This window comes from Prionailurus viverrinus, chromosome X, assembly GCF_022837055.1.
Source record: "Prionailurus viverrinus isolate Anna chromosome X, UM_Priviv_1.0, whole genome shotgun sequence".
NCBI classification, from domain to species: Eukaryota; Metazoa; Chordata; class Mammalia; order Carnivora; family Felidae; genus Prionailurus; species Prionailurus viverrinus.
In genome coordinates, this window is record NC_062579.1 from 14862088 (window position 1) to 14876988 (window position 14901).

Sequence of the window (14901 nt, forward strand, 5' to 3'; positions counted from 1 at the left end):
CTCTCTCAAAAATAAATAATAAACGTTAAAAAAAGAAAAAAAACCAATGTTCTATTTCCTGGCTTTGATATGAGTTCTTGTAGCTCAGAGAATATATTTTCTATTTACATCATAATTACCTACAGCCTTATTCAGTATTAATTCCCAAAAACCTGGCACTCTGTCACTGAGAGATCAGAATTCTGGTACATCTAATACCCTGTGTGATCATGGCCAAGACAGATGGGCAGTCACATACTGTTGCCAGAAAATAAGACCTACCATCTGTTAGTATAATCACTCACTCAAATCCTTACCTTATCTCATTATTACATCCATAAGATAATAAAGCAAAGGAACCAATGTCCTATGGAATCAAGCCTACTGATTTATTTGAAATAAAGTTAAGATAACCAGGACATGTTGTGATATTGAGAAAATCTGTAAGAATTAACCTTGGGGTTCCTGGGTGGCTCAGTTGGTTAGGCATGGCTCAGATCATGATCTCGAAGTCCCTGAGTTCGAGCCCTGCGTCAGGCTCTGTGCTGACAGCTCAGAGTCTAGAGCCTGCTTCAGATTCTGTGTCTCCCTCTCCCTCTGCCCCTCCCTTGCTTGCACGTGCTTGCTCTCTCTCTCTCTCTCTCAAAAATAAGCATTAAAAATTTTTTTTAAGAATTAATCTTAAGTACATAAATTTAGAGAGGGGTCAGAGAAAAGGAAGCTACTTATCTGAACAGGCAGACACCTGACAACATGGAAATGGAGCAGGTATGTAGAAGAAGGTACCCTGATATTCTTAAAAAGAATGGCTTAGTAGGGTCTGAGTAAAGAGAACTTCAGATAATGAGCATCATAAAAATGTCCATATCTTTTGACCATTTACTTGTATACCACCATCTAGGACTCTAGCTTTAAGTAAACACTTCCAAATGTGGAAAAAATAGTATTCATCAAATTCTTATCCTAACATTATTTATTATGAAGAATTGGAAATAACCACAGTGTGTAAGTGAGGAATGCTGCTTAAGTTGTGGGATTGTCATTCAGTGAAATGCTATGTATACATTAAAGGTGAAGCTTATGAAAACTAGTTTCATAACTAGGGAAAGGACGCTTGGAATTCATGAATTTAGACAGCAATCCAAGCAACATAGTTTGAATCTTCTCTTCAGGTACTAAAGGAGTCTTAAAAGTAAAATTCTTCTATGCACAAAAATAAATTCCAGTTGAATTAAGATTGAAACAAAGTCATAAAAGACCTTGAAAGACAAAAAATAGGTTTCTGCTTATATGAACACAGAATGAGGAAGACATAAGCATAAAACTAATGGCAGAAACCATGAATATTGATAGATTTTACTACATAAAATTTTTATATATCAAAAAACTAAAAGAAAAAATTAAAAGGCAAAAGAACTTGGGAATACATCTATGATATGTATTACAGAGGACTGATAATTGATATTTGAAGTGATCCTACAGAGCAATAAGAAAAAAATAAACACTGTAGGAGAAAAAAATAGACAAGTCATGAGTAGGCTACTCACAAAAAACCTATCAATGGTCAGAAGTAGGGGAAACGTTGAGCTTTAATAATAAAGAAATATAAATCAAACAATGAAATACTTTTTATTTTCCTAAAATTGCAGATTTGAATAAATAAGCTTGCTCAAGGCTACAAAGGGTCTGCTTTTGGAGAACAGTTTGATATGTATCAAAGTCCTTTAAATTTTGTGTAATGAAAGCATATGTTACTCTCTTTTTTAGAGAGAGATAGAGTGCAAGTGGGGGGAGAGGGGCAGAGGAAGAGAGAGAATTAGAGAATCTCAAGCAGGCTCCACACTCAGCACTGAGCCCAACACAGGGCTCAATCCCACAACCCTGGGACCATGACCTGAGCTAAAATCAAGAGTCAGATGCTCAACCACCTGAGCCACCCAGGAGCCCTGAAGCATAATGTTAAATATGGGACAAGGATTATTTCATTTAATCCTCAAAATTACCTTTTTATGTAAATGTAAATGTGGTTATTTCCATTTTAATAATGAGGAAATTGCACTGTTGGGAGGAATAATCCAAATTTCCTTGAGGTCACTTAGCTAGTTAATGATGGATCCAAAATGTCAAACCGAAGTGACCTGTCTCCTGAGCCTAAACCAACCATGCTTAAGAATTTTTACCCCCAAAATATTTGGATATATGTGTCCAAATATGTTTATTACAGTATAAGAGCAGAAACTTTAAACTTTAAAACAATTAAATGCCCAACAGTCTATTTTATAGAATACAGTACAGTTCTTAAAAATCATTTTGAACCCTTTCGCACTGCTGGTGGGAATGCAAACTGGTGCAGCCACTCTGGAAAACAGTATGGAGGTTCTTCAAAAAATTAAAAACAGGGGCGCCTGGGTGGCGCAGTCGGTTAAGCGTCCGACTTCAGCCAGGTCACGATCTCGCGGTCTGTGAGTTCGAGCCCCGCGTCGGGCTCTGGGCTGATGGCTCAGAGCCTGGAGCCTGTTTCCGATTCTGTGTCTCCCTCTCTCTCTGCCCCTCCCCTGTTCATGCTCTGTCTCTCTCTGTCCCAAAAATAAATAAACGTTGAAAAAAAAAATTTTTTTTTTTTAAATTAAAAACAGAACTACCTATGGCCCAGCACTTGGCACTACTAGATATTTATCCAGAGGACACAGGAGTGCTGATTCGAAGGGGCACATACACCCCAATGTTTATAGCAGCACTATCAATAATAGCCAAAGTATGGAAAGAGCCCAAATGTCCATCGACTGATGACTGGATAAAAAAAGATGTGATATATATACACAATGGAATACTACTTGGCAATCAAAAGGAATGAAATCTTTCCATTTGCAACAACATGGATGGAACTAGGGTGTGTTATGCTAAGCGAAATTAAGTCAGAGAAAGACAAATATATGATTTCACTTGTGTGGAATTTAATGTACAAAACAGATGAACACAGGGAAGGGAAGCAAAAATAATATAAAAACAGAGAGGGAGACAAACCATAAGAGACTCTTAAGTACAGAGAACAAACTGAGGGTTGCTGGAGGAGTGTTGGCTGGGGGGATAGGCTAAATGGGCAAGGGGCATTAAGGAAGACACTTGTTGGGATGAGCACTGAGTGTTACATGTAAGCGATGAATCACTAAATTCTATTCCTGAAATCATTATTACACTATATGATAACCAACTTGGATTTAAATTTAAAAAAAAATAAAAATAGGGGCGCCTGAGTGGCTCAGTTAAGTGTCCAACTTCAGCTCAGGTCATGATCTCACGGCTCGTGAGTTGCATCGGGTTCTGTGCTGACAGCTCAGAGCCTGGAGCCTGCTTCAGATTCTGTGTCTCCCTCCCTCTCTGCCCCTCCCCCACTCACTCTGTCTCTCCCTCAAGAATAAACATTAAAAAAAATTTTTTTTAAATACAAATTAAAAAATGTTGAACCAGAAAACACTCATGGAAAAAATGTTTGTGATACTATTGAGGGGGCAGATGTCAAAACCATGTTTATAATAAAAATATAATTCTTAAAAATACATGTATGTGAAAAGACTAGAAGAACATACATTAAAACATTGAGAATGGTGTTTGGTTTTGTGTTTGGGGAGCAGGAGTATAGTCTTCTGTTTTTCTTTTGAGTTTTCCAGTTTTCCTGCTTTAAACACATTTTGTAATTAAAGTAATAAGAGCAAGAATTTCCTCTAGAAGGATACTTTTAGGGTCCCAACTCCTGGACTGTGAGAAATAGATGCTCAGTATGTGAATACTATAAATGATGCCTGGTGTGCCCCCACTTAACCTAATTTATAGACTCCTTAACAGATGACATAACTCAAGAGTGATTATTTATCGTATGAGAAGATTCTTGGGTATCTATAAGACTTTACCATGCAGCTCTTACAATAGCAAACTTCCCTTGTGTATGCAGTGATACATACAAATGCATCATCTTAGGAGCATGTGATTGCAAGACGACTTCTTCATAGGTCCTTAATATGTCTGTCTATTCCAGACAACTTACTTTCTGCATTAAATTTCAGTTTTAATATAATACGTATAATTTTGATACTCTTTTTCTGACCACTCTACTACACAAATTGTTGGAATCCAAGAAATGGACAGCACAGTGCTCCCACACCAATAAGGCACTTTATTACAGTACCCTTAATTACCAGCACTCATGTTACTTGAGAATACTAAAATGAAAACTCATTGATGAGGGGCAGGAATATCCTATATTACTTAAGTATCTGGAACCTTGCAATAACAATTCAGAGGCAGGATTAACATTGTAACAAAAATTTCCAAATCAGGCTTCTAGCCTTTGAGGGTAGAACAGTTGCTGACTCCTTGTCACTGTCACTCTGCATTCCCTGGCACTTAGCCAGGCTCCCTAATTCTTTCCCACGGTGAAGACTCCAGGAAGTCAAAGTTTCAACGTTTTTAACCTTGTGTTTCCTGTTCTCTTTATATTAGTGCTGTGCTTAGTTCAAAAACTGCCTAGTTCAAAAAGCTGATTTTTTACTTCTATTGTGAAAGAAGTAGAGAAGTGAACTATTGATACTCATATCACTTTTAGTTTACAGAACCTTTGGCCTGGAAGTTTAAGCTTTAATACAGAGTGAACATCATGGTTTCTTGGTCCCCAACTGTGTATTTATCATTGTGTCTATGAACAGGTTCCTGGTATCAATTTACCTGTCAACCAACTGACCTATTTCTTCGCTGCAGTTCTCATTAGTGGTGTTGTACATGAAATTGGACATGGGATAGCAGCTATTAGGTAATGATATTTTTCTTTCTACTAATGCAAAAAAAAGCTTTTTACTTAGTAGGGTTTATTACTAAAATCTGCTTCATTTGATACTTTTTCTTTCTGTGAATATTGCCTCGTGCAAATCCACATTATTTTGAGGTAACTACTCTTTTATAAAGATTAATATATTGATGAATATAGTCAATTAACCATGTGCACACTGTAATCATTTGACAGCATGGTTATATCTTCATGGTGTTTCAAGATTTTAATCGAACCCTGAAACCTAATCTTTCTATTCATCATTAGGTCAGAATGATAACCACTGCACTTGGAGCCCACCGACCTGCCTTCTTATTACTTTGTTTGACTTATTGGCCAAAATACTTTCCTGCTTCCACTAATAGCCTCTGCTGGCTAGAGCAGGAACATTGAAAGCTCTGAATTTGTTAACAAATATCATAGCCTATCTAGAAACCTAAGTAAAAGAAGACAAGAGAGGATGAGACCTGGGTCTTTCTTCAAGTATCATGCCCTGTTCTTGTCTTGACTACTCAAATGTATATTGTAATTATGCCTGAGCATTTTAAAGGCTCCTAAACTTACAAATTTGTGATAGGGGAGCACAATTCCCCCTTCACTCCTACTGGTAATTACTGCCATGATGAACACACATACTGATGGGAATGTGTTTTATCCTCTGGGTATGTGGACCAGATAAAAGGTTTTATAGGAGAAGATGTAATCACTTCTTATTACTTTCCTGTTATGAGCAAGACTCTGTTGACTGCTAATAAACTCTCAATCTCGACAAAGCATATACTGCCACATGTAGTGGTTTAAGTGGGCAGCTACTTTTTCTTTTTTAATCTCTCATCTTTGCTTCCATACTTTTAGCATTGTAGCTTTTAGAGTTTTACATACAAAATCATTGTTATTAACAGTTTAATACTTCACAGTATGTTTGTGAAATAGTATGGGTAATCTTTTATAAAAACCAACTGTCAAGTAAAAGCGAATTTTACAGTCATCTTAAATATATAGTACTAAATGACAGCACAGTATATTTAGGGGATGGTTTTTTTGGAGTAGCTGTTTGGTCTTATGAGGCTGTTAAGTATAATTCCATTTTTAGAGACTGAATTGATAACAAATGGTTCTCTTAAGGACAATCTGAACATTATGGATATTTAGGTATACTTATTTTAACATCAATAGGAATACACTTAGATAAACCTCCACTTTTGTTTATATTAGCCAAGATAAATATATTTAGATACCTTACTTGAATTATATTTTCTGTTGTGTTCTTCTCTGAAAATAATTCAGAGTAAACAGTTGAAGTGTTTTTCATTTAGTTCCTCATGGAAATATTAACCATTTCTTTTTATATGTGACTAATTTCAAGTTATTTGTTCAGCATACTGGTTTCTAAAAGTTTTGAAGTTTTAAGTCTATTTCAGAATACCCTTATTTTACAAAATGCAATTTCGCAGATAACCAAACTGGTATGCTGTTGTAAAATTGTGAGATAAATATATATCATATATTTGGGTATATTTTCCTTGACTGTCTAGAGACACTTGTTTTTTAACCAAGAATTTAAATTATAGTGGGAAGTTTTAAGATTAAATACATTATTAATTGGAAAAATGCAATACTAGTAGTAAATTCCTTTTTTTTTATTTGATTTCTTAGGGAACAAGTTCGATTTAATGGCTTTGGGATTTTTCTCTTCATTATTTATCCTGGAGCATTTGTTGATCTGTTCACCACTCATTTGCAACTTATATCACCGGTCCAGCAGCTAAGGATATTCTGTGCAGGTAACAGACTTAAATTTCTTTATTCATCTGTGTGTTGTTATGGAAAGTATTCACATCACAAATGAAAACACCTCACTTTTTGGTTGATAAATTCAGCTTATAAGATTCTCAAAAGTAATAAAGCAAGGGGCACCTGGCTGGCTCAGTCTAAGGAGCATGTGACTCTTGAGCTCAGGGTCATGCATCCAAGCCCCACATTGCATGTAGAGATTACTTAAGTAAATATTAAAAGAAAAAAATAAAGCAAAATTATTTATACACTCCAGTTTCCTCAGTAAAAACAACAAATTATTTTTAAAAGGTTGAAAGTAAAATTAACAGAATATACCATGCAAATGTGAACAGAAAATATGACTACATTAAGTTAGTTAGACATAGGGGGTCACTTAATAATCATAAGGAGTGTAATCCACAATGAAAATGTAATCATTGTGAATCTTACTGCATCAACTAACAAACTATCAAAACGAAAATGGAAAAGTGCAAGAAAAAAAAACAACAAATTTAATAAAGGAAGTTAATCTCATCTCTCAACACATGGCAGTAAGATGAGAAGTCAGATCATCAAAACTAATTAGTAAATTAAAAATCAATAGATATGTCAAACCCTATACCATGACAGTTTTTTTTCAAGTGACCATGAAACATAAAAATTGACCAATTTAATTCAAAACATAATTGTTTTATACAATTATACTACATACATACATACATTTATACTACATAATTGTAGTATATTTTACTACAATTAAAAGTGATAATGAAATAATGTGTAAAGTTTTGCTAAAAGGAAAAGTCACTCCCTTATGTAGTTACTATGAAATAAATGAAAATAAATGTTAAACATTCAACTGAAGAAGTGAGAAAAGAACTGTAAAATAGTTAAGAGATGATGTCATTAATAAAGATGTAGGTAGAAAATAATAAATAATAGTAATAATAAAATTTAAATATAAGAGGTTTGGGGCGCCTGGATGGTTAAGTGTCTGACTTCGGCTCCGGTCATAATCTCCCGGTTCGTGGGTTCGAGCCCCGTGTGGGGCTGACTCTGTGCTGACAGCTCGGAGCCTGGAGCCTGCTTTGGATTCTGTGTCTCCCCCTCTCTCTGTCCCTCCCCTGCTCATGCTATCTCTCTCTCTGCCTCTCAAAAATGAATAAACATTAAGAAAATTAAAAAATAAAAATATAAGAGGTTTTTTGAAGAAAAAAATATTATACTGGGAGAAAGCATCAATAGAATTTATAGTCAGATTGGGGAATGACAACTGATACAAAGAAAATTAAAACAACTATTTTAAAAAGTGTTCTTTATTCATCTCTGCAAAAAACTTTCAAAACCTTGGGTGATTATTAAATATAAATGGCGTAAACTCCAGAGAACAAAGAAAAAAATCTCAATAGACTAATTACAATGGGAGAAAATAAGAAAGTTGATGAAGAATGCCCCCAAAAGTTTCATAGGCGTAATTCTTTCCAATCTTAAAGGAAAAGGTTTTTTTTTTTAATTCCAATTTAGTATAAACTTTTCAGATCACATGGAGAAGGAAACTTAAAAAAATTTTTTTAAGCTAATAGAGCACTGATACAACATCTTGGAAAGTACCAGAAACTCTACCTATGGTGTATCTAAACAATACAAGGATGGTTCAACATTAGGAAATCTATTTTAAGGTGGTAAACATTATTTACCATTGGGGGAAAAAGAAATCCTTGTCTCAGCAGGTATCGGACTGAGTAACAAAATTCATCATCCATTAATGGCTAAAAAGCAAAAATCCTTAGTAAAGGTTAAAAATAGCTGGATACTTCTTAATGGTTAACACTTGAAAGTATTCCTATTAAAGGATAAGGCAAGCAATCCCATTATCAATTAACACTGGTACTGTTAAACGGTCTCTAAATGTGGGTCAGTACAATAAGAGAAAAAGACAAAAATAGTATAAAGGAGTAAGCTTTTTTTTTTTTTTAGATATTGTTGTATGCCTTGCAGTGGGTGGGGGGGGGAAGAAAACATGAAAATCAACGGAAATGTAGAAAACTTCAGGGAAGAAGCTGGTTTCCGAATTAATATTCAAACAACAGCGTGGCATTGGGCGGGGGGGGGGAACGTGTGCGTGAGGGCTGGAGCGTCCACGAGTGCGTGGGTGTGCACGTGAGCACGCACTTGCTGAGGCGCTGGGAAGCGCATGCGCCAGTGGCACCCAGAAGCCCTCGCGGTCTTCCGCGTTCTCGGCGTCCTCGCGTCCTCAACCGCTTTCGCGTCTTCCGCGTCTTTCGCCGCAACCGTCGCTCTGTGGGGTTCTTTCGCAGCCTTCTCCGCAGCCTTCCAGTCGCCACCTGCTCTTCCAGGAGCCAAAACCGCTGCCGAGCCATGGCCTCAGAGGACTCTCTCAACATCCCCCCAGAAAATTCAGAGTTACTTAAAGATATTACGGAGCTGCGCCAGATCCACATGGAGGCCGTGCCTGTGGAGACCGTGCCTGTGGAGGCCGTCCCTGTGGAGACTATGTCGATGGAAACCATGACAGAGTACGAGATTATCCACGGCAGTTGGGTCCACGGAGGCCACCACCAGCCGCCTCTGATCGCGCTGCAGCCGCTGTTTACCAGCAACTCGAGCCAAGGAGACCACGACCAGGACATAATCATGGTGCAGACGCAGGAGGAAGTGGTGGGCTACTACGAGTCAGACGATCTGCAGGCCAGCAACAATTTCGAGGACCAGGTGGTCATCCCGCTCGGTGAAGACGACGATTTCCAGCAGACCCTGGCTTCCTTGGCAGCTTCAGCGTCGTCGTCAGCGGTCAGCCACAGCAGGAAGCGCAGCAGCCAAAGCAAGAAGGCGAGCGGTAAGAAGAATTACACTGATAGTGAGGCCCATGGGGGAAGTAGCAGCTCTGAGATTGGCAGCAAGAAGTGGGAGCAGAAGCAGGTGCAGATCAAAACCCTGGAGGATGAGTTCTCCATCACCCTGTGGCCCCCAGATGACCAAAGAGACCAGGAGACAGGGAAGATTGAGAAATCAGCTCCTGATTATTCAGAGTACCTGACAGGGAAGAAGCTTCCTCCTGAAGGACTACCTGGTATTGATCTCTCAGATCCTAAACAACTAGCAGAATTTACTAAAATGAAACCAAAAAAAAAAGAAGATGCTCCAAGAACAGTAGCTTGTCCTCATAAAGGTTGCGAGAAGATGTTCAAGGATAACTCTGCTTTGCGAAAACATCTGCACATCCACGGTCCTAGAGTCCACGTATGTGCAGAATGTGGCAAAGCTTTTGTCGAGAGCTCCAAACTAAAACGACATCAGCTGGTGCACACTGGAGAGAAGCCCTTTCAGTGCACATTTGAAGGCTGCGGAAAACGCTTTTCCCTGGATTTCAATTTGCGTACACATGTGCGAATCCATACCGGAGACAGGCCCTACGTGTGCCCCTTTGATGGTTGTAATAAGAAGTTTGCTCAGTCAACTAACCTGAAATCTCATATCTTAACGCATGCTAAAAACAAAAACAGCCAGTAAGAAGGGAAGACCCTTCTCAAAGTTGGGAAGTGTCTTCCAGGAGCATGATTGAAAATGAATATGCCACTTTTGTGTATTGTTTGTAGGAAATAATATTTTTATTGATTCCTGTATAAATAAGGGTCATGTTTTGATAGAGCAGTAAAAATAAAAGTAAAAAGTAAAATATATGTATTTAATATATATACCTTTATATAACATTGTTAGGGTGCTATATCTTGTTCTGTAATACTATTTGAAAAACATGGTGTTTTGTAACGTTTGGTCCCAACAAGGATAATTTATGAACCTCACATCAAAATATGGTTCTTTATACAACTCTTCTAAAAATGGGACTTCTTTTCACATTTTTTAAAATACGAAGTTCACCTATTGCTCACAAATTTTTAAAGTTGTGTATTTTCCAAATGTTCATATTTATAGTTTTAGGAATATGTTTAGTAATTCTTTGTATGGTTTTTCTGAAGGTTGATAACTTTGCTTGGAATAGATTTTCTTTAAAACAATGAACAGTAACCTACATGAAGTATTTTCCTGTTTAAAAAAAGTTATATAGGCTTTGTTTGCTATCTTAATTTTGGTTGTATTCTTTGATGTTAAAACATTTTTCATAACTATCTTTTAGCTGCATTGATTTATGTAGTATTGAATATTATATGTGACTTAATAGTCAAATTCAATCTATTTTAGTCATTTTATTTCCCCAAAATACTGCAGGTGGTGTTTAGTATAACTTCTTTGCATGTTCAGTTAAGAGAGTGGTACTTAGTTGTAGAATGTATTTTGTATGTATTGACTTTTAACACTTGATAACACTTTTTAACATCTTGTGTAATAAAAGAAGCAAAAATAAAATAACCTGTTCCAAAGATGGAAAAAAAACTTGTCTGTGTAAACACCATAGCTAGAAAATAGAGAAAATGGGCAGGTTGTTAGTGGCATCAGGTGAATAGAAGCTAGGGATGCTGCTAAACATCCTACAATGCACAACAACATGTTCCCCACAACATAGAATTATTTGGCTCAAAATGCCAATAGTGCTGTTAAAAACTCCTGTTCTAGAAAAAGTAAAAGAACAAATATTCCTTTGGTATACTTATAAACAAATCATTAATGGACAACACGTTGTTTAAATAAAGGAAACGTGTTGTACCACCCTTCTTGCCACTTAGCCATCATGGGCAAATCTGGAATCCGGAGGGGTGATCTCATACCAGCTGCGTCCCTGACAAGTCCCTGACCAGAGATAAGAGGCTGCTCAGAAAGTCAAGAAAGCACGCTGTTGTTTGGGTGGGAAAACAGCATGGTCTGTGCTATGACTGTGTGGTGGGATTATCCTGATAAGGGAGTGATGGTGAGAGTGCAAGCATCTAGGCAATCCTGGTAGAGCTGGGAGAAAGCTGAATTTAACATAAACATAACAGTGGCAAATGTAATAGGCTAGGGTTGTGGGGGGAGGGGTGGAAGATGGATAATTTTGTGAAATTGTGTTGGGACCAGCTACTTGGTGGGGCAGTGGGGAGGAGGGCGGTTATAGCTGTATCCCTAAGTTAGTTTCACTAGAGAGTAAATTCCACTAGGCAAAAACAAGTTTTTAATTTTGTTTTTTTTTTCAAATGAAGCTATGAAAGCAATACAAGAAAACCCTAGGTGAGTATCTTCTATAATTTTGAACTGGGAAAGGCTTAATGCAAAGGAGCAATTTGACCATACCAAAATGTAAAATGTCTGCATAGGCAGAACTATAAACCAAGCCAAAATACAAACTGGGGGAAAAATTGTAATACTCTTACAAAGGACTAAATTTTTCAATATATACATTCAATAATGATACATACAAATTAGTAAAAAAAAATGTAAATGCGATAGATAGAAATAGTTCTCAGACAACAGAAATACAAATAGCCTTTTAATAAACATGAAAGATGTACAAGCTTACTCAAATCACAACAGATTTTACTTTTCACCTAGCAGATGACAAAGTCTAACATATTCTTAGCATCTAGGGTTATTTACAGGGTAGGGAAACATGCCATTTATGAGAATATCAATGCAGACTCATTGGAGGTCAATTTTAATGCACATTGTTTTTGACCCAGCAATTCCATTTCTATGGAATTTTCCATACCCTCACAGATGCATACTTAATTAGATATATAACAATATGAATAAAGCTGTTTATTGTAGTATTGTATGAAAAAGTTAAAGCAGCCTATGTTATCATTAGTAGGGAACCTTATAAATAAGTCAATATGTTTTCAAAAATGAATTACTCTGTAATGGTTATAAGAACTGGGCATTCTGATAAACTAGTAAAATAATGGATGTAAGAAAATTAGTAAAGTACTAGATGTAAGAAATGGGATAAATAGAATATGCAAATAAGGAAAAAGTCCAAAGTTCAAAAATGTAAAATCAAAATACAGTTTCCAGTAGATACTTTGATACAATTGGTGTATTTAAAAGATCTCTCTCTGTATAGAACAGAAAAGATTGTTTACCCATAATGTCCTGGACTAGAGTTGCCCTGGATATTTCTGGAATTAAAACAACTTACAACACTCAAAAAAAAAAAAAAAGAAAGAAAATAACATCTTAACAGTATGAATAAGGTACAAGAAACTTGTCTTGGGTATCTGCTGTAATTAAAAATAACAATGGCTTAAACTCTCATACAACATTCCAAATGTAAGTAGTTCAGCACTGAAGTGTTAATTGTGTTATTTGGAGGACTCAGGCTCTTCTGTCTTGTTAGCTCACTATTCCCAACATGCAGCTTTTGTGTCATAGACTCAGGCTTGTCTCTATCTTAGCTACATTCCAGCCATAAGGACAATGATATCCCCATCACCTCCACTCATATCCTGTTAGTCAAAGCAGTCATATGGCCGAACTCAGATTCCTGCAAGTCTGGGAAATGTCTTTAGGTTACATTTCTATCACTATAAAACATTGGCTCTCAACCACTGGTGCTGTCACCCTCCTGTAGATGTTTGGAATGTGTGGGGGGCAGGGAGCATTCCTTGGTTGTCTCAGTGAAGGGAGAGTACTAATGGCATTCAGTGGGTGGGAGCCAGAAAGGCTAAATATCCTGGGGTGTGAGGGACAGACTTGCACAAATAAGAATTGCAAGGTTCAGAGTGCTAGTAGAGCCCCCACTCTGCCCCATGAGAAAAACTGGTACAAGAAGGAAAGGATCGGTATGGGGGAGGAGGATATCTAGTGCTATGCTAGTGATTGTTTAACCCCTGGCTCTGGAAGGGAGAGTGAGGAGCTCTGATATGTAGCATTTGCTGGTTTCTGTAGTATAATTACTCCTGCCATGGCCAATTTTAAGGTACCAACCCATAGTCCCTGAAGGAGGAATTAGGAAGAGATGTACACAGTCTGCTGTGGCAAGCTGGCAGGACCAGCCTCCAGCACACCACTGGGTTCACCTTAACCATTTCTGCATATATGATAGAGATGGTTATAGTCTGTGACATGGTGTAAGATACATACTCTAGTTCATCAATAATACTCTCCTTAATAGTTTAATTCTTAAAACAATCTCTTTTTCTGAGTACCATTTGGATTTCCTTTATATATATAAACATATATATGTGTGTGTGTGTTGAAATTTATTTTTTTCCATTTTATTTTATTTTATTAATATAATTTATTGTCAAATTGGTTTCCATACAACACCCAGTGCTCATCCCAACAGGTGCCCTCCTCTATTCCCATCACCCACTTTCCCCTCTCCCCTACCCCCATCTACCCTTAGTTTGTTCTCAGTCCTTAAGAGTCTCTTATGGTTTGCCTCCCTCCCTCTCTGTAACTTTCTTTTTTTCCACTTCCCCTCCCCCATGGTCTTCTGTTAAGTTTCTCAAGACCCACATATGAGTGAAAACATGGTATCTGTCTTTCTCTGCCTGGCGTATTTCACTTACTATAATACCCTCCAGTTCCATCCACGTTGCTGCAAATGGCCAGATTTCATTCTATCTCATTGCCAAGTAGTATTCCATTGTATATATAAACCACATCTTCTTTACCCATTCGTCCATAACCCAGCTCAGCAAGAATGTTTTTTATTTAGTCTTAACTTTTATTTGAATAGCTCTGAAATTTTTTTCAAAGATCACAAGTATGTTTTGATTAATAATGTATATGTTTTCTGAAAAGAGGATAAAGTGACTAGAAATTCAATTTATGTTTTATATGTGTATTAGAATATAGATTCTCTTAATGTTAAGTCATATTAGTATGTCGTCTTCTTAATGTGGTATAAACATGCTCATTTTACATTTCACTATCTGAAATGGAAGGGGCCTCTAACTGAACATCTGTCTGCTGTACTAGTAAGTAGATCTGTCTGCTTCGCGGCTTCTTCTGGTTACTTCAGTAATTTATCAGAATGCCCAGGTGTTATGAAGTCCAGATACCTAGATCATTCCTGCCCTTGGTTGAGCTGACTCTTTTTTTTTTTTTCTCTTTTCAGGTATCTGGCATAATTTCGTCCTTGCACTCCTAGGTATTTTAGCTCTCGTGCTCCTCCCTGTAATTCTCTTGCCGTTTTACTACACTGGAGTTGGGGTGCTCATCACTGAAGTTGCTGAGGTAAATAATGAGGATTACTTTGGGCATCCTTTTACCAGATTGTGATGTAACACAGCATTTTATGATGTCAGGAACTTTTATTCAAGTTCTCATATACAGAATGCTCAGTTTTTCCTGAAGAAATTGCTGTCATCCTTTTAAATTGAACAGAAAGTTTTGTGGAAGACATTGGCTTTTTAAAAATACTTAAATTT

The 14901-nt window shown here is 37.0% G+C and overlaps 2 protein-coding genes across 3 annotated transcripts in view; both read left to right on the top strand.

Annotated features, from left to right (window-relative positions):
* Nucleotides 1–14901, top strand: part of MBTPS2 (membrane bound transcription factor peptidase, site 2) — a 38772-nt gene that overhangs the window by 8812 nt on the left and 15059 nt on the right. For both annotated transcript variants that reach the window (XM_047844778.1, XM_047844779.1), the window contains exons 4-6: nucleotides 4680–4783; nucleotides 6455–6582; nucleotides 14589–14707. In XM_047844778.1, the coding sequence (XP_047700734.1) occupies nucleotides 4680–4783; nucleotides 6455–6582; nucleotides 14589–14707 (351 nt within the window). The remainder of the gene's footprint in view (nucleotides 1–4679; nucleotides 4784–6454; nucleotides 6583–14588; nucleotides 14708–14901) is intronic.
* Nucleotides 6458–11100, top strand: YY2 (YY2 transcription factor). Its single transcript, XM_047844780.1, has 2 exons — nucleotides 6458–6582; nucleotides 8893–11100. The coding sequence occupies exon 2, from the start codon at nucleotides 8954–8956 to the stop codon at nucleotides 10103–10105; it is 1152 nt and encodes a 383-aa protein (XP_047700736.1). The 5' UTR covers nucleotides 6458–6582; nucleotides 8893–8953; the 3' UTR covers nucleotides 10106–11100.